At 36.9% G+C, this 19619-nt stretch overlaps 2 protein-coding genes across 9 annotated transcripts in view; one reads left to right on the top strand and one right to left on the bottom strand.

Annotated features, from left to right (window-relative positions):
• The window catches only part of Csgalnact (Chondroitin sulfate N-acetylgalactosaminyltransferase), a 29779-nt gene extending 17065 nt beyond the window's left edge, over positions 1-12714 (top strand). For all 8 annotated transcript variants that reach the window (XM_088034298.1, XM_088034294.1, XM_088034292.1 and 5 more), the window contains 4 exons: positions 4430-4600; positions 8221-9274; positions 11458-11605; positions 12054-12714. In XM_088034298.1, coding sequence (XP_087890424.1) covers positions 4430-4600; positions 8221-9274; positions 11458-11605; positions 12054-12254 — 1574 coding nt within the window. In that variant the 3' untranslated portion in view covers positions 12255-12714. The remainder of the gene's footprint in view (positions 1-4429; positions 4601-8220; positions 9275-11457; positions 11606-12053) is intronic.
• LOC148175789 (uncharacterized) lies at positions 1081-2170 on the bottom strand. Its single transcript, XM_088034299.1, has 2 exons — positions 2080-2170; positions 1081-2036 (listed from the first exon to the last, which is right to left on the bottom strand). Exons 1-2 carry the CDS (start codon positions 2107-2109, stop codon positions 1221-1223), a joined length of 846 nt encoding a protein of 281 aa, XP_087890425.1. The 5' UTR covers positions 2110-2170; the 3' UTR covers positions 1081-1220.
• Positions 12715-19619: the final 6905 nt, after the last annotated feature.

Raw genomic sequence — 19619 nt, 5'->3', positions numbered from 1 at the left:
GATAAAAAGTGTTTCGTCTGCACTACTTCCCACTGTCTTAAAACAATATGTGAGCAGGAAAACTAAATCCAGCAAGACAAATACCCATCATCCGTTCCACTTCGAAACAGCAGTTCGACAAAACCTCTCTTAACTGCTACCGCATTTGTACGATTCACGTCAGATTTGGTTGTTATTGCAGGTCATCAGCACAACATAAATGGAACAAGAAATGAAGCTATTCGCACAACTTACCAATAAAATCAATAACCGGAATTCAATCTGCATGCGAAGTGGATGACATTTGTGGAGCTTTGTACAGAGGTTGACAAAGGGGCGATTTTAAAATGGAGAATTGAAATTCGATGTTAGTGGAAATTTATTTTGAGCAAAGGCGTGGATTTTATTGCTCGAGATAGTACGAAAGATGAGGTGAATAGTAAAGAGATTTTTTCAAGCAAGACCTTTTAATTAAATTTAATTGGATAGTGTTTTGCGGAATTTGCGATATTTTGCCATCGATTATTGACGTTGACGGGGATTGATCAGAACTACAGGTGCTGGATATGAAAACAAAGAAAACGTTTATAGCGGATTTCGTGCGTTATTAAAAGTGTCAAAAACATGATGAATTTTTTTCGTGGTGATAAGCCTGAAAGTTAACTAGAATACAGCAGTTTGTATTTGTTTTGAGTATTAGATCCCAATTTAATTTAAGTTTGGAGTGCTTCAGTTAGACGAAACGATACATTATAGCTATCTATAAATGGGAAACTACAAACTATCGGTCTAAGTTTTATTATCGAGGAGTTATAAAAGAAGTTTCTAATTGGATTCCTATCACATGGACAAACTTTTTTAGTCATAGGAATTTTAGACACCAAGAACAATGCAGAGGACAAAAGTATTGATCTTAAAGGATAAAATTAGAACAATTCTCATTTTCCTTATCAATAGAAATATAAAACAAAGAATCTACGAAAGGAATAAATAAAAACGAAAAAATCAAGGTAACGCCGAAAAAAACAGACAGATTGTCAACAGACTGTAGGAGAGGAAGATCAAAATATTTATACCAACAAATCTGGACTTAAAAACAAATTATGTGTAACAAAATACTTTATTTGGGCATCAAATTTCTACATGTAACTTAACAAATTAATTAAAAAATTTCTAATTTACGTCAAGCAAGTCAATTTAGTTTTTATTCTATGAACTACGTTAATTAAAGTGCAAAATTATTAGGACTTGAAGGCACATTTTCCGATTTCTACACCTCCAGATATACCTTCGACCAGATTCCATGCTACATTTTTAGCAAAGCAGAGTGGTACCTTTCCCATTATTGTGCCTAGAACTCCTAATAAGCCTATTCCTTTGAATGCCAAGTGTATTAAAAATTTAATTTCACTCCCCATAAAGATGAAAGTTTCTTTCAAAAATGCAAATAGATGCTTGGCCTTCTGAATTTTTGCCAGTCTACCTGGTAAACCATCAAATCGCGTCTTTATAGCATTACTGATCACAATTAATTTCTCAGAAGGTTGAGAAAATGCAGCATCTCCTACACAAGTTAACGTGTTTAGGATACCTTCTTCAACCATCTTGGCATTGGTGTTTTGGCCTACGCACGTTTCGAAGTTGTCTATTTTATTTCTTAGTTTGTCGCCTCCAAAGAACACAGGAATCATGTAGATTATGTGTTTGAAGATATTCTTCGGAACGGAAACTCCCGTGTCAATGATGTCTTGAATTGTTGCACTTATTGTGAAGGCAACTTTTTTCCCCAAATCCGTGAGGCATTGGTCTCCATCCATAATAATACCGGTAAGTAAATGAAGATTCACCTGTATAATGGAGTAGATGCCATCCGAGATACCATCGATTTTTCCATTAGTACCACCACCTAATGAGATACTAGTATCACTGCCTATGCCAACACCGCCTGAACCACCTCCACCACCTCCGAACTCTGAGGAACCACCCATGGAGTCTGAAGAATCACCCCCGGACTCTGAGGAATCATCTGCCAGAGTAAAAATGCTACTTCCCAGAAGCTAGAAAGATTATGAAGAACCTTCCACGGATATTATTTCTTACCAAAATGAAGAAGAATTGTAAGGCCAACATCTTGGTCTGTGGTTTCAAGAAAACTAAGGTTTTTACCGTGCGTGGGTGCTTTTATAAGTTGCAAAATTAATAAATGAATAATAATTATTGGCTGAATTTTTAATCTAAATTGGCGGCTTTTATTGATAATAGTGGAAAAGTTAAGTACTTGTTGATGGTGGTCTGCTTTTAAGGTGATACGTTATCTTGAGACCTTCAGAATATTATTGAAAAATACTGACAACTTTTAAAGGAATGGTTGTAATTTTTTTATACATTTTTGCTTAAGATGACACATTTTGCCACGCCCCTACAGCTTTAATAACTTCGCATCAAGAAAACGGAAGAACTTAACACCCAATATATTTAAAGAAAAGGCAAAGAATAAAAGCTTTTGCAACATAGAATCCTCTAAATTTTATATGAATTAAAGACCAGGCTAAAATTTTTCGCTTCTAATTCTGATCCAGCCGGCGTTTTTCCCGTCAGAAACAATTACAAACTTATAAATTCCGACCGCATCGAACTCGGTGCGTTGTATCGATTTTAATAATAAATTACTAATTAGATAATTAAATTAGTGTTGTTTTATTTTGAGCTCGCTTGAATAATAAAGTTGAAGCGGTAATTAAACCAAAACAAAATTTTCCGTGCAGTTTTTTTCCTTAAGTTGCGCATGTTGGCCGCCTCCAATATTTATCGCCGATTTTGCAACATTCCGCATTTCCGGTTACAAACCGCATAACATGCCAGAAAAACCCTCCACCGTTGGTAAAACACATTAGTGTTGACAGCAAACATCCGACCACAAATTCCAAATCACTGCCGATTATTTTTACGTGTTTCTGACAGAAGGAAATTAGAACTTTCACCTAAGCAATCACCGTGCGGCGATTTTTTTGTAAAAATCTCCTTTAAAATTAACTACATTACTTTTCTTTGTAAGTCGACCTCGGGGTGGATTTGATAAAACAATTAAGAGTGATTCGTCGCACGGGGTGACTTTAATTAAAATTCGCGACAAAAAAGAATTTGTCTTCTGTTAATGGAAAATATATTTAAGCACAACAGGATCAAATCTTAAATTGTAGTCGGCGGTCGTAATTTAAAACTGGCTGCAGAGGGAGATTTACGACACTTGTTATCAGTTGTGGCCATCTCCTCTCTTTTAAGTTTAATTAATTTCTTAATGTGTCCATAAAACATTCAAAACAATCCTGGAGGAATCTCCCGATAATTAAACGGGAGTAAGCAACAGTACTATTTTCAATAACCCCATGGCTCGGGCGCAAATTGCCCCCTACAACTAAAGATGAATGCAAATTGGTAAAAGCCGCCCTCGCGGCTGTTCCGCGATTAACTTAGAAGCGTTTTATATGAAGAAGATAAAAAGAATACAGCTCTTAATGGAGGCATTCTTGCGGCACAATGCCATTATATCCGTGAAAGCTAACCTTCATAAGATGGCGCCTTTGCATGTAAAATACCGGGAAAATCCCCGAAATAAATGTGTGTTTTGCCGAATTTAATTCGTGTCATAAATAATGCATTGGAAGCTTCCACATTCCGAACCTTCTAAAATTATCCCGGCCACTTTTATCTGTCCGAAAACACGCAATATTTCCGATAAGCTGAAATTATTACCCTTTGCGCGTCTTCTTCAACTTTTTTAAGCCGCGTATACACAGAATAAAAAATTCGTTTCCGGTAAAAGGGATTGTGCGCTCGCATCCCGACGCTTCACTTCCGAATTAATCTGAGACAATAAAGTATGTAAATACCTGGCTAATGGCCCTCTGTCATGTAGGGCGTGTTTGTCCTGCGGCTGAACAAGTGTGCCCTAGACCTAAATGCACCATTAGCTTAAGCCCCAGCGTAAATTACCGTCTCTACTGTTCGTTTGCATTGTGGTCTACATTCTAAAATGGCCATAATCGCCCACTAATCACAAGAGAGACGGAGTTGGGTATTTATTGCTTTTAAGGCCTCCCAGACACGACAATTACATTTCAGAAATTAATCCGATTAATTATAAATATGGAGACTGCGTGTGACAGGTATTAAGAAAGAACAAGATAAACGGCGCAAAATACCGTAATTATCAAACTTGTGTTTTTATGTTTCCTCATAAAACACAATAAAAACAAGGTAATTAACTGCATTGTTGCAACAACAAAAATACTTTTAATGTGTTTTGAACTGAAAATTATCAGTTTTTCGAAATTTTCCACTTTCTTCGAAATTTCCAAATCTTTCTAAAAGCTTGTTTATAATCGAACTTTGCTGTTGCCACTCCAATTCTCAAAAGCCCCCAATTAATCCCGTTGAAATTTCGTTCCAGGTTCAACCATGATAGCTAATCAAGCTGGAGTAAGCCACGACAACGCCGGTGATAATAGTCTTTCATATCAGCAGCTTTTACAGCAACGGGAAGAAGAAAATCGACAAGAAGTTGAGCGCTTGACGGCTGAAATTAGGGCACTTAAACTTCAGTTGCTTCAGCTCACAAACGGTGAGTCCTGTTTACTTTCCGTGAATACGAAAAGAAATGTTGCTGCAGAGAATCGACCCGGAGAGGTTTTGTTTTTTTAGGAGTCCTTTAACGAAAGGTAAATGTTGCCTATGGTGGAAATATAAGTGTGTACAATGTTTCCCTCTGGAGGTTAACATAAATTTGTCGGGGGTTCTTTTTGTTTTCAACGGGGAAAAGGGCACCAAAGCGGACGCTTAAAGTGGCGAGATCGAAGATAAAAGAGCGGAAGTTGGTTTAGGTGTAATTTAAAAAAAAATAATTTGACCGAGCGATAACGGGCGCTGTACTATCAGTAACAACATACCGATGATAATAATACGATGATTATTATACTTATTATAAATAATTTCAAAGAGACTACGTTTTAACACGAACGGCAATTGAAAGGAGACATTCCCGGGCTCTAAGTGACATGTAAAAATGTCCAAACCTTGATGCTTATCGTTACAAATGACCCATGGACAACGACTTTGACCCAGATAAAAGCCCCAACAAAAAACTAATGATGTGGAAACAATCGATGGCAATAATTTTTGAAAAATCTCTCGTCGCATCCATTTCTAATTTAGATGTTAAATTTCCTCTCTTCTACAAGCAAAAATTTAATAAATGATCCTCTCGTGATCAAAGCAGTTTCCTGGCTTAAAAAATACAAAAAATAACGTGCGGGAATGCATTAGACATGAAAACTCGTTAATCTTAAGACAATTTTTAAGTGTTGGAGCGAAGAAATGTAAATAAAATTTTCGGGTTAGATTAGCGAGCGGAGAAAAATAAACAGTCGCTGCTCGGAAAATTGTAAAAGTGGCGCGAAAATTCTCTTTGCACTCTAGCGCACGTTTCCATTCAAACTCCACGATCGTTATCTATTGTAAAGTTCCTGTCAATTAGTGCATGTAATGCACTTCTGCATTGGATGTGTTCTGTGCTTCAACTTATGTACACAACTTCATAACAGGTGTATGGAAATCCGCGTTCAATGGCGTTCTTTGAGCATGTTCTTGACGAGGGATTGGAACTGGAGGTGCATTATATTTTGTAATTAGTCTGGAAGTGATTTTCCCGTTGCAAAAACTCGAGGTGTATCCGTGAAATTAAATTAGAGAGAGAGCGGAATTTCACACGTGAGAAATTTGAATTCATTTCGGGTTTTTCGAGCAGAAGATTCTCCCGGCGCCTCCACCATTCTTGCCTACAGAACGCCCTGTATATTTTTAAAGAGGATTTTCTAACAACATTAATTAGGTGTGTACCGCGGCCAACATGATCTTGGTTCACTAACCCACCATATTTATTAACAACATTTAACTGATTACATTGCTGCAACTAAATTACACAGGATTATGGCGATTACATACACACAACATGACTTCAAAGCGATTAAATGTGATAACGCATCATCAGTGCACGAGTGCTCAATAATTAACGTTGCTTGAGGCAAAGCAGTTCTCTCAAATACACCGGAAATTAACGTTAATGTGATTTTTTCCCAAATATCCTCGCAGCATCTGATTCATCACAATTGCTCGTCGAAGTTTGTCGATGAAGTTATCTGTTTTTATGGGAGCTTTGCAGTGTTGACTAATTATAAGTGGGGATTTTGTTGACATTTCTGGGGCAGCGAAGGGTCACAGTGTTGGTAATAAGATCGGACGTTTCGAATCACTCACAACTAGTGGTTGAACGCAATGTTCTAATTAGATTTAAAAGTCGGATGGGGAGAGTTTGGGGAGCTTTACGAAGATGGTTTTAATTTAAATGGTAATTTATTAGTTGTAAGACGTTGCAAGTGGGTAAAATAACAGTTTTTGAAGCAGAATTGGTGGAGGCGCCAGAAAAAAACTCCGACATCCAAGTGTTTGGTGTAAAAATAATTTTCTTTTCCGTTGTTTACAACCGAAAGCTCACTACTTAAACCATACCCATTAAGCTTATCGATTCAGTGAAAAACCCGCTCTCTACAGAATACCGCAGCGCTATAGCGTGTCTAGAATTCTCGATATGGTGCAATCCAACTTCGATTTGCTTTCCCAATTAAGCGAAGTAGATGAGATTTTTCCTCCGTAAAAGAACAAACTTCCTCTGATCCCGAAAATAAAAAAGCGTAGTTGTGAAAACCGAAATTCCTGTCACAAAAATTGAGTATATCAAAAGCTCGAGCTTTCACTTGAGTGTTTGTCCGCGCTGCAGCTTTCAGAGTTTGCATGGATAAGAGACCATTTTGTATTGATCTGGAGGAGAATGTCAGATGTTTATTATAATGGGGATGGAAATGAAGGCCGTGTTAACCTTCATTATTCCCCAGGGGGTAAGCGCACAAAAAAATTCAAATGAGGAGTCGGCACTGTAAATTATTTTTTGAAATTTGCAACTAAATTAAAACTGGGTGGTAGCAAAATGGAATTTTTAACATTACAAAGGACGAAAGGTTTTCGAAATTGTCGGCTAGTTTGGTGCGTCCATATTGGATTCCGGGATTTCTCCGGCTGCGATTACCGTTGATAAATCATCGCAGAGGCGTTTCCCACATCGTCTGAGGACCCAGCCTGGTGTGAAATTTTATTGCGTCATATAAAGAAAGTTTCGATATGATTTATTAAGCAATGTACAAAACCAATATCTCGGATCGAATCTGTACACCGTATTTTAAGCTTTCGGGATGATATTTACGTCGGCAGGAAATATAAACGAACAGTCGGAAACATAAACTATGCGCCACGCTATGCCGCAATATGCTGGGTGACATCCGCTAAATAATGGCGTCAATATGGTCGTAATGTCGGCTACTGAAGGAAATCAATAGAGATCAAACACAGACAAATTGACTGAAAACAGGTTATCCAAAAAAATTCATTGTGCGAATTAATCCAAACCCTTTATCTATTATAATTTTTCCCCAGTCGCAATTTGCTAATTGTCTAAATAATTAATAACAGCAACTCGTCTGGCCCTGGAAATTAATTTCGACGTAACTGGTTATGGAATAATAAATATTGATGAAGCTTTTCCTAACGAAGGCACGAGTTTTAAGTTATGAAGTTCAGCCAAGCAGCGGATTAGCTCCGACTTTCATAATTGAGATTAGTCCTTTCAATTTAATACAATAAAACGACCACCGAACCAGTTTCCTTGCTTTGAACGGACCGAACTGATTTTTATATTGAACACTAGACTGAGTACATTTCTAGTGCAGGAACCAATTTATCAAATCCAACCCTTCGTCGGCTTAAAAATAGAAATAAAAAGGTGTCAACTTCATTAAAACGGAGCTGAAACTGCTGAAAACTTCAAAATTGATTTTCACACCATGCATGCCACCTATGAACTTTCGAGGAAATGAGATCGTAGATCAAAATCGCATTTCTTGATTTTTAAAACTGTTGAAATCGCAGTGATTTTGTTAAATTATAATTTATTACTTTTCGTTGCTGCCGCAGCATCAATGGAAAATCAGATTTAATCATAATTGGAAACGTTTGAACAGATATAAAAAGATTAATTCAACGGGCATTTCAATACTCTTCGAACAAAGCGGAAATGTATTGGTGAAATTGTAAAATGTTGTGAACCACCCCCGACTAAAATTTCGATTTTTTCAGGCAACCTTCGCGCGCCGCCGCCCCCAGACTCCAACACTCTCAACAGCAATTCTTCCGGTTCTTCTCCAGCGACTCCCACCAACACCGAATGCGCCAACTTCATTAAGAAACAAGCAATGTCCGCCGAAATCTTCCATGGTATCCCCCTCAATAACGAATACGAGCTTATCCCTTTCAATCATTTCACATACAGTAGAGTTTACCCCATAGAATTAGGTCTGGGAAAGAGGGTAGTGGAAAAGCCCATCGGTTTTAAGCGAAAGGATCTCCTCGAGAGTCTCATGAAGGCCCTCGAGACGCTAAACAAGAACATCACCGAGAAGATAAATAAGTACACTTTAGACGACTTCCTCGAGGGGTTGTATCGCGGTGAACCCACCACGGGGACTCAATACGAGTTGTACTTTCGGACTAAAAGTGCGCGAAAAACAATGACGGGGAGCTTCACCAAAGTCGTGGTTTTTCGACCTTTTGCGCCCGTGCAGACCATCTCCACGAAAGTTCTAGCAGGTTCTCGCGACAAGGAGCTCATTCACATCATCCTCCCTCTGTCCGGGCGCACGGCCACTTTCCAGGGTTTCATGGATAAGTTCGTGAAAATCGGTCTTAAGAACGACCGACGTGTCCATCTCACTGTCGTCTACTTCGGTGAAGAGGGTCTCTCCGAAGCCCGTGCTATCATGTCTCGTGTTCTTATGACAAAGAACAGCGGTGGTAACGCCAATAATCTCCGATTGTTAGCTTTAAACGAGACGTTCTCCCGAGGGAAAGGCTTGCGAGTGGGGGCGGAGCGGGTGTGGGGTGATAAGAAAGACGTTCTTCTGTTTATGTGTGACGTTGACGTGGTGTTCAGTGCACGCTTCTTGGACAGGTGTCGGTGGAACACTCAAGCGGGGAAGAAGGTGTACTATCCGGTGGTTTTCAGCCTGTATAATCCACACGTGGTTTATACTCTACAAGGAAGAGACGTCCCTCCAGAGAACGATCAGCTGGTGATTTCCAGGGACACGGGGTTTTGGAGGGATTTTGGATACGGGATGACGTGTCAGTACAGGTAAGCACTTAAAAAAATCTCTAAACGTTGCCAACGATAAATTCGAGCTGAGAACTAACTCACGGCTAGCCCAATTTCAAAAATGATAAAAAAAATTGTCCGGAATTTCTAATATGCGGAAAAGATGGGTGACTTAATGTGTAAAACAATGACATAAAGTAAAAAAAAAAAAACGTTTTGTTTCTATGTAATACCAGATCTTGTGTATTGCACTAATTTACCGACCCTTATAAAATTTATATGCGAAGAACGAAATTTAAATAAACAATTTTGTCATCTTAAAATTGGGATTGATGAAAAAAAAAGGATTTTTAATAATATATTATGTAGAAAAACCAATTTTTAAATCAAAAACAGACAAGGTAAAATTAACCCCAATCTACGTAGTTTCTACACCACTGGCAAAAAACGCTTGACTTGTTTCCAAAACAACCAGCAACTCGATTTATTATTTTCACTTTTAAATCAGTAGCGCCCAAGTAAATTCATTTAAATTTTGTATAATTTTATCTCAAAAACAGAAAAACTTTTACTAAAAAAATTTTCTGTTAATAGGCTCAATTTGTGACAAAGAATTACCACTCTTTTTGTTTTTTCGCAAAAACACCCTGTGTATAAAACTAATCTACAAGTTTAATAAATGGAATAACTCTAGCATAAATTCACTTTTTTTGTCAATATGAAAGGTGGCTTGGATTTTTTCTTGAAATTTTAGAATTTTTGCTTTTTTGTTAATTTGAAATCGAAACGTTTAAAATTCTTTTCTTTGTCATTTCCAAAGTGACTTGATCTTTTCTTAAAATTTTAGAAATTATGCTTTTTTAGTAATTTCAGATTGAAACGTTCAAAATTCACATTTTTTGTCATTTCGAAACGGTAACAATTGTTAAAAATGATGGACATTTTTTTTCACGATTTTATTATTTGGATTAACCGTAAAATAAAAATCTCAGAAGAGAAATTTTAGCGTGAATTTTAATCCAAAAACTAAACTGAACTTTCGTGCTGAAAAATCCGGGAAATTTAGTGTGGGCAATTTGTAAGAATTGTTATCCCCGAAATCCTTAGATACTAGAAATGTTTTGTAAAAACGACAAACTCGATGCTTAAGTGAAGTTCGGTGAATTTAAATCTGAAAATGGCGAAAACCTATATACATTTTTACTTTTCTCGTGCTAAAATTTTCCTGAAACCTCTAAACCTTGAAAGTTAGTGAAAAATGGGAAACTAAAGCTAAAGTTTGAGTAAATGCCGGAAAAACAAACAATAAAATTAAGCTGAAAAATTGAAGAACTCGATAAGATATCGGAATATAATAAAATTTTCTCTCGGGTCAATACCTCATGACCGATATTTTCAACCTGGCGCCTCCACCATTTTCGCATTTTCTTTCAGCGTCATTTATTACTTCCATTTCTCTAATCTCCAATCTGGAAAACTTCAAGGGCACTAGCAATCTCGATAAACAAATAGCGTGCAAACTTGCGAATTTCCATCCTTTTTAAAAATTCCTCACTCCTTCCAAGCTCCTTATTACCTCCTATTCCTAATAATTGTAACTCCTAATGATTTACGAGGGTGCAATTTACATTCAAATGTGGAGGGTAAACTAGCGCTGAAGTTTTAATGTGTTTACATACTTCAGGAAGAATTTCAAGGCGTGCGAATACTTGGCATTGTTTTATAGAAACTGACACGATTTTCCCGAATTAATACACTTTTTTCTTTGGGATTCAGATGAAATTTCCAGATCCACTTCACTCATCTTCTTTACCAGACAAACCCTTATCCTTTTAATTAAACAGCACTTCTGGATCCCATCCGAGAGTCTCTAAATCAAGAACGTTCTTGTGTCGAGACGTAGCTTTGTGGTGGATTAACACAACTTTTTTACTCAGATCGTTTCGTATTTCGTTCGCTTAAATCTGGTTTAATATTTAAGACGGAATTCTGCACCTTTCTCGACCACTTTGTGACGTTCAACAAAAAATTTACTGCCAATTCCAAAGGCTATAAACTGCAGACATTGGCAGACGTTACGTTATGTTTTTTCCCCGGTACGCTAAAACAGTCGCTTTTACTGGCAATAAAATGATAATAAATACGTAATAAACGGAAATTTTACAGTCACGACCTATCACAATAAAGTTAACATTTTCGCTATTCATATTTCTTTGTTTCAGGTCCGATTTCCTCAAAGTTCGTGGTTTCGACGAAGATATTGTGGGATGGGGAGGAGAAGATGTGATGCTGTATAGAAAGTATGTGAGGAGTAGTATGAAAGTGATCAGAGCCACGGATCCGGGGATTTTTCATATTTGGCATCCGAAGGTTCGTAGACGAGATTGTTATTTACGATGTCGAAACTTTCGGTTTTCTATCTTGGGGGATTTTCATGCATGCATCAATATGTAAAATGAATTAAAGTATCTGGGGGCTCAACGAAAATATCTGGCCTTTCGATTGCAAGCAAAAAATCTGCTTGACACTTTGCTATCTTGAAATATTCCCCATGTAGCGCCTGAAGGTTGGTACGAGTGATTTATTTATTAGTCCTAACTGGTTTATTGATGGAGGCGTCAACAGTGACAAATGCACACGATTTCGCTGCATGGAGGCTGTTACTCATAGAAAAACGACATTTTTCTTCGAACTACCACCAGTACATCGATTTGTCACTTGCAATTGCAATTGTTCTGTCAACGGAAATAATTAATTAGCTCTAGATTTTTGTTTAAAGTTGGCAGGCATGACGGGGTAATAAAATGGTCTCTTTCAGGTGTGTTCTGGCGGTCCTGGCAGTCAGAAACTCTCCGCCGACCAATACCGAGCTTGTATCCGATCACGTGCTCTGAATGAAGCCTCTCATGCCCAACTAGGGTTCTTAGCATTCCGTGATGACATCGCTGCCAACAGTAGTCCAGTAAAATACCCAGCACAGCCACCAAAACCTATCAAGAAACCCAAACCACTCACCTGAGTCACATCCACTGAGTTCTGAGTGAGAAAGTGAGAAGACAATCTTATGTTTGCTTAGCCCTCTAGAGCAAAGACGTAGATGTTGCACACAGTGTTAGAGAAAGAGGATGTGATACCGTGTCGAGCAGAGTATACACTGTGTGCTTTTTACTGCGTAGCGTTGATTTGCCAAAGCCACAATTCGATGTGATTGAAGCCGAAAAGTGATCTGTATATTCGTTACAATGATTTTTAAGTTTATATGTTAGAATGTTGTAAGACTGTTACTGGCTACATCGAAATAGTTTAAGTAGATCCAATAGATCATCTAGTCTAGCGCATGTTACTTTGTATACCTGCAACGGAAAACCTTTTGTATTTATTGAAGACGTCCTAAAGAAAATATCATTAGATAACATATGTTACTATGTTTTCCAATTATGATGTGGAGGCGACTTTGAGGAATAAATTTTGTTGTAAAATCGTCTTTTATTATTTCACCCGGCGCATCCACCATTTTACCGTGTCAATCTGATATTTTCAATTTCGGAGCTACATAATTATGCACTTCAATCCGACGCAGTGAATTTAATAACCATTAAAATAATAGCATTCCAACTGAATAACTGATAATTTTACCACCGCATCGAGACCATCAGTAAACTAGTTTAAGCCCGCCATTAGCTGTGGTATCACCTATGTTTATATTATAACTAATAACATGATATTGGAAATTGCTTATGGCCGTTAATTTATATCATATTATGCATCACATCAAAGCGTTATATCTATTAGATGAAGTTGAGGAAATTGATCCGCAGCAGGTTTAGACAACACACTAAACAACAAAGCTAATTCCTTAAAAGTTCTCTAATTTGACTGGACACGGTTCGCCAGATGAGAATTTTATTCGAAGAAAATTGCTCATAAGAACGAAAACCAACAATGTGTTCTTAAACACCCCCACTTTCAAAATAAGTCAAATTTTAAATCATCGTAGGTTGAATTACTTACATTTTGAAAATGTATGTTTCAATAATTGCATTTTTTTATTAAATTTTTGATGCTTTAACTGATTAAAATGATTTAATCGACAACAGAATATTTCCTGAGAAAAGCATTTATCGTCAATAATTTTTTTAAAGCCATTTTTAAAATTAATAGACCGATTTTGCGTTAATTTTGCTGGGTAGTGTACATAGTTAAAATCTCTAGAATGTGCGCCTTAACAAACATAATTTTTCAAAATAAAAGTAATTGAACCTACGATGATTTAAAATATGACTTTTTTGGAAAATGCATTGTTGGTTTTCGTTTTCATGAGCAAATTTTTTTCGAATAAAATTCTCTTCCGCCGAACTTAGTGGACATGACAACGTTTTCAAAGTAGAAGGAAAGTGCAGAGCGTGTGTGAAAAATTAAACACGCTAAAAATCGTTTCTGTTTTAATCTAATCTCAATTAAGCAACAAACGCGAAAAGGGCCGTTAATGGGGGCACGATAAATCCGCGTCGGAGCATTTTTTTTATTGATATTTAATTAGATAAGTGCTTGATCATTTTTCCTTTTATTGCTCCCTTCGCTATAAATATGTAACTCGTATTATTGAAATTCTTTCTCGGAGCGAAATCGTCAATTTAGCGTTGAGTTGGGCTCCTTCGAGACATGTTTATCTGACAAAGCCGATGAAATTCAGCACGGACGCAGAAGTCTGTTTGATAAACGAGACACGTACGAACTGCAAAGGCGTCTAAGGGTTGAACATGCGGTGCTGGATATCGAGAATAGCGTCGACCAAATATCAACAGATCCAATTTACATGCGAAGTGGTTAAGACCTGGAGCGTCTTAATGACGATAAAATTCAACTGAGGTCAATTAAGTATAAACTCTCAGTAGTAAATTCCTTTTAATAAGTAGCCCCTGCGGGCGCGGGCGTAAATACGTACCTCTATTTAAGAGCTTACACTCTCCCCCATTCGTTATAATCGATGGTCGCTCCTAAATGACCCGATGAAAGAGAATACGATAATTTATGCAAGAATGTAACCTCGCAAATCAAAGGGGTGGACTTAATAAGTTTTCTGACGCAAAATCAAACTTCCCGTTATCGAGTTCTTTTTATTTTCCATCGAGAGATTGTTAACTCAACATTGATTCGGCAACAAACAAGCCGACAAGAACACACTAACTTGCGGATGCGAACTAGTGTTTGCAAACTATCTAGCAACAACTGCTATGCAAACTGTTTTTGCGTCCATTATCCCTCGGGATCCGTACATATTGGAAAGCCACCGTGAGGGGGGAATAAGCGAATTTGCTAACTCGGGTTGTTTAATCCGAGCGGTGAAACTCTGAGTTTCAATAACAGGGACAGAGAAATTTACTTTGGTGGAGATGTCGAGGGATCGACGAAGGGGTGAGAGACCAAAGTGGAAACCGACATATAAAGAAGTTTCGGAAATCCAAATTCACGAAATTAGTGGATCTAGGAAAATCTAGAACAAAAAAATTCCTGGGTCTATTGATGCTGAGTTTATTTTAATTCACGTGGATGAAAATCTAGCGTTTTTTTCTTTTAGAGTTTTAGATTAATAAAGTTAAAAAGCAGATGGAAACTCGAACTCAACAAAGGCCTCCAATTCGTACCAATTCCAGCAAAAACTTCCTTTTTAATAAACCAACCATGTTTCGTTGAAACGTCTATTTTTCTTAGCTGCTAGCAAAAAATTCGAATTGTTTCTTCGAAACTCCAACCTCCTCGAAACTTCTCTTATTTACTCGTGACAGCAACGACTTCCATATTGGACTTTCACCTCTGACGTCTCCAACAAAGAAGCCACTTGTCTGAAATATGCACAATATTCGTTGTGACTTATTTCCAATTTTCTCGGATATCGAAAATAGCTTCAATCATATCGGAGACGGCGAAAAATAATGTATCTATTTATCAAGTTGAGAAACTTGACACTTGTTTTTCTCTGTAGGTTTATTTAGGTCTGCGCAAATAGTTACCCTAATTTCAAATTCAGAGGGTTGCTTTATAATTCAAAGCTGGGATTCTGTTATTACAGTCATATTTATTTTCTGACTGGGATCACCTAGTTTAGCTGGGCATTTATCATTATTGTTTTATTCGCTGGAGTTGTATGTGTGGGGGTAATTAGTTAATAATAATTGTATTCTCGTCGTTTTTTCTTTGTTTGTCCCAGTTTTGCGGCGTAATCTAATGAAAAATGTAGCGACCAAATTTAAGGAACAAGGAAACGCTGGTTGCTTAATTAAACAAATTTAGCCCAGATTCTGAAACAAAGCGTCTTTCTCAACATGTCAACGACTGTTTTTTAACCCTGGAATCTTCTTATCTATTCCAATTCCATTACGATTTCCCAAATCAGGTATTCAGCCCATAATTTCCATCCAAGTTTCTATTCACATAGAGATAAGGTTTGATCAAGATAATTATAAGCGTCAGGTATTACATCCAGCTCTGTTAGCGCCATTTTGATTAAAGCTGATATTCCCCATTCTAATCCACCCTTTAGCTCATTGTTAATTGATGAAAATAGCACATTACATTTACGTCAATCACTCCTTGATGGGATTACATACTCTGGCGCTGGCTCAAAATATTTGTCATGTAACAAGGGAAATAAATAACTCTCAAATCTAGTTAATTATTGATATTAACTAAAATTGTCGCGTCGAATTTTACAATTACACCTTATCGTGTTTTCAATCTCGAAAATTCCAGTCTGGGGACTTTGGGAAAATCTTAAATAAATACTCTCTAGGTTTCAACCCTCGCCTGAACTGAAATTTTATTAGTATCATCTTGATTGGTCTCGCAACAATAAGCGTATTATTGGATTTATTGGAAAATTGGGGCGTGAACAAATATTACTTTTTATACTCGCCGACATTTGATATTTTCGTGTAACAAACACTTTTCCGCCGTGGAAATTGTAACGGATATCAAATTTTGTTTTTCTAGTTTCCAAAGAGAATTTGGAAAATCTGGTAAATGGATAAAATATGAAGAATTAAAAGGATTTAAAAAAACAGTTTAGTGACTAATTCCCAATCGGTTACCCACAGCAAACCAATCGCCGAAAAACCTATTAAATCAATTTAAAACGTTTGTATTTGTAATTGAGATGAACCCTCATTGTGGCTGATACGCTTTGGAGCATATTTGTTACATGAGAATAGTTCGGAGAGGAAATTACCATCACACTCCATATTTTACACTTTGTGTGGAAAAAACACACAAAGGAAAGCCAACAAAAGCATTAACAAATAAAAAAATGCACCCACCTTCAGGATTATGTAAAGAAAAACAACTTGTTGTTGACTAGTCTATATAATTAAATGATAAGACCGCCGCTAATGTGGTATGAGTCATATTCTTCGTCATTAATTGCATTTTTCGTGTTTTCAACAATTTCGCCGTCATAACTGTGGGATCATCAATCATAACGTCGGAAATCCTAACTGGGTCAACAAACTTAACCTTAGATGCAACAAAATCGCAATATTTACCTGCGTGTACTACGCCGTGTTATTAGGCATATTTCACAGTATAATGAGCCATTATTACACTATTTATCTGATATCAACTAATGCAACACTTCAAACAATTTATTGCTTTCTAACTACAATCAACCTTGTTGAAAAATTTAGTTAGCGCTACCGAAGCGTTGAAGACACCCGAAAATGAGGTAATTTCTTACATTTTAGTGGTCAATGACATAATTTTACTTTGATTTATAAATGTGAGGAGGCGAGACTAGACACAAAGTCGGAAGTGGCGAAAATTAATGCCTTCTTTCGAGCTTGTGAGCGTCGCTAATCTAACTATTAAGACCGGATTTTGCTGACAAAAATGATGAAGAACTGTTTTTACACTTGTTGGTAAGTTCGCTCGGTTTTTACAATTACGAGGATTCTACTAGTTCTTTTTTTGAACTCGTTGTAATTAGAGTCGGATGGAAATCCGTCGATAATATCTTCATCTGGCGTCTAATTTCCAATCTGCTTGCCGGAGCTTTATCCAAGAGGTTTTTAGTTTTAGATTAAGAAAATCCGACGTGTAATTGGAAGACAATGCTAATTTTAGACTGAATTTAATAGGCATAAATACTATTAGCTCGGTAATCACAAATAACGGTACATTAAAAATTAAATCATTAAAAAAAAAACGTTCGTGTTTAAGTGCTGGATGACTATGCAGTGTAAATGACCCTCTTCCGCGCTATAACAACAAAATAACACTTTATTTGACCCGAAGTCCTTAACGGTTGAAAATTTGAGCAAATAAAAATGAACCCAAGTGTTACATTTAACACAACCTTGTCCCAGGGTCTCATCAATTTTCGAATTTGACATTGACCGAGCTTAATTTGCCGTAGCAGCAACAAAAAGCTAATGTACCCGAATTATTTGACACAATTGTTAATCTCCACCAAAATTTCTCACTTGTCCTTGTTATTTCTTAACGTAGTCATCACTTTGTGCATTGGCCACGACCACACGCGTCAAACTTAACCAAAAATTAACTTGAGCAAGAAATAATAGTCCATTTCCCGGATTGAGTTGACATGTGTTTTAGGCGTATCGTTTCTTGGTATTCCACCGTCTAATTAGCGTCCAAAAAACGATTTTATTGCAGGTTGTTGCTGTGGGGAATTAATCCAATTATCGGACGGTAAAGATTCGAAGAATTTCAGTGCGAAAAGCTTTTTTGTAAGGTCACATGTGGTGTCAAATTAATCGGGCAATGGACGGACGCGTTTGCTTTGTCCGGATGTGTGGCTTCAAACCGTGACGTATCCGGTAAAAATGACCACAAAGTGCCCACCGAATATCTGCTGGACTTTATCTATTTCCCAAGGTTCGATGCTACTTGTTACCATAAACAATAAATATTTCACCTTCTAACATCAAACGCATCCATGTACTTGTCATTATGAAGGATAGTGCTGTTGGTTTTTATCTTAGGTATTGTGGAAAAATCTCGGTTATATAACATGAAAAATTGCGATTTGTTGGCGAAATGAATATTCCGAAAATTTGTGGGAAAATGCAGATTTTACATGGGGCCAACTCGAGAACAACAAAAATGAGGTAATGCCGGAGGAAATCGCATACATTTAAAATCATTAATCACGTAACTCGACGTTTGGACGCAGAACGATTTCGGAAAATTCCACAAAAGAATCCTAGATAATCTAGAGAAACCAGAAAATTGCAACAAAATTCTAGAAAAACCTGTCGTGGAAAACAATTTGGCAGCAAAACGTGTGGAAATATTCCATCGCATTTGTTTCCGTTTTCTCACAATTATTGCAACAAAATAATCAAACTCAACCTTAAAACTGATTGGGTAAATTGCGTGTCCTAACAATAAACTATAATTACCGAAAAAGTAGCACAAATTTTATTTGTTAAAACTCCGCAAAAATGGATCGCAACATACACGTTATAATTATCCAGCCAAATGTGTTTATCATGTCCGGAATATCTTTTTTCCATTTACTGTTATATTATGCACGTAAAGGACGAATTTTAAGCAAATTAATTAACTTTAAATCCGAAGCAAAAGCACGTTTTTTGTACAGTTAGATTTAATGAATTTTTTGCGCTCTTTTGAAAATTATGTTCCAATTAGTTCATTATAGGAAAAAATGGTTCTGACGGATAAAGAGATTTAAGCCGGCAAAGAAGTTTTCAGCTGCTAAACTTGAGATAAATGAATTTCATCAAGTTCTCGAGTTGTAAACAATGTTATAATTAAAACATTATTTACGTTGTTCAGTTTTACTGTAATTAGACTACGTTTCGCTGCGATTTAGTAATTTTTAATTGCTAGAGATTACTGGCTTCTTAAATGATGAAACACGAAAAACAGACTCTTAATTAAATGACTCCATCTTGTAATGCAAAGGATTGTTAACAAATCGCCCCATTATCCGATTAATTTAAAAAAAAAACTGGATTTTGTGAGTCACACGAGTTTGATATTTCCAAGACTTCTTTCCTTCATAAAAATGTTTTACAGATAATTGCTTCCTTTGACGCCGAACCATACATTTTATCGTTTCATCGCTAAGTCGTCCTTTTAAAGGATAGCAATTTCTTTGTATATCTTACAATGTACTCTGTGGCTCTGTATAAACCTTCCACTTTTATTAAATCGATTTGGAACTTTATTGTAAAATTTGAAAAGCGCTTTTTTTGTTGGGAGTCATCGTGCAGTGCACCAACAATGGTCCCATTATCCGCGTCTCCATCTCTTCTACCATGACAAGGTTACCAACGCTGACCCATGGGCAGGCGATACGCCGTATAAATCACAGACAATAACTTACCATATCCACTCGATGGTA

The sequence above is a fragment of the Gnatocerus cornutus genome, chromosome 4, assembly GCF_029298725.1.
Source record: "Gnatocerus cornutus isolate USDA-ARS CGAHR chromosome 4, icGnaCorn1.1, whole genome shotgun sequence".
Taxonomy (NCBI): Eukaryota; Metazoa; Arthropoda; class Insecta; order Coleoptera; family Tenebrionidae; genus Gnatocerus; species Gnatocerus cornutus.
Note: the sequence above shows the minus strand (reverse complement) of the source record. Positions and strands in the feature narration are given on the sequence as shown.

Bases quoted from the DNA above. Each gene is read 5' to 3' on its own strand.
- LOC148175789 (XM_088034299.1), bottom strand. From the start codon at position 2,109: ATGTTGGCCTTACAATTCTTCTTCATTTTG. The intron at 2,037-2,079 runs GTAAGAAATAAT...TAATCTTTCTAG, and splicing joins TACAATTCTTCTTCATTTTG to CTTCTGGGAAGTAGCATTTT.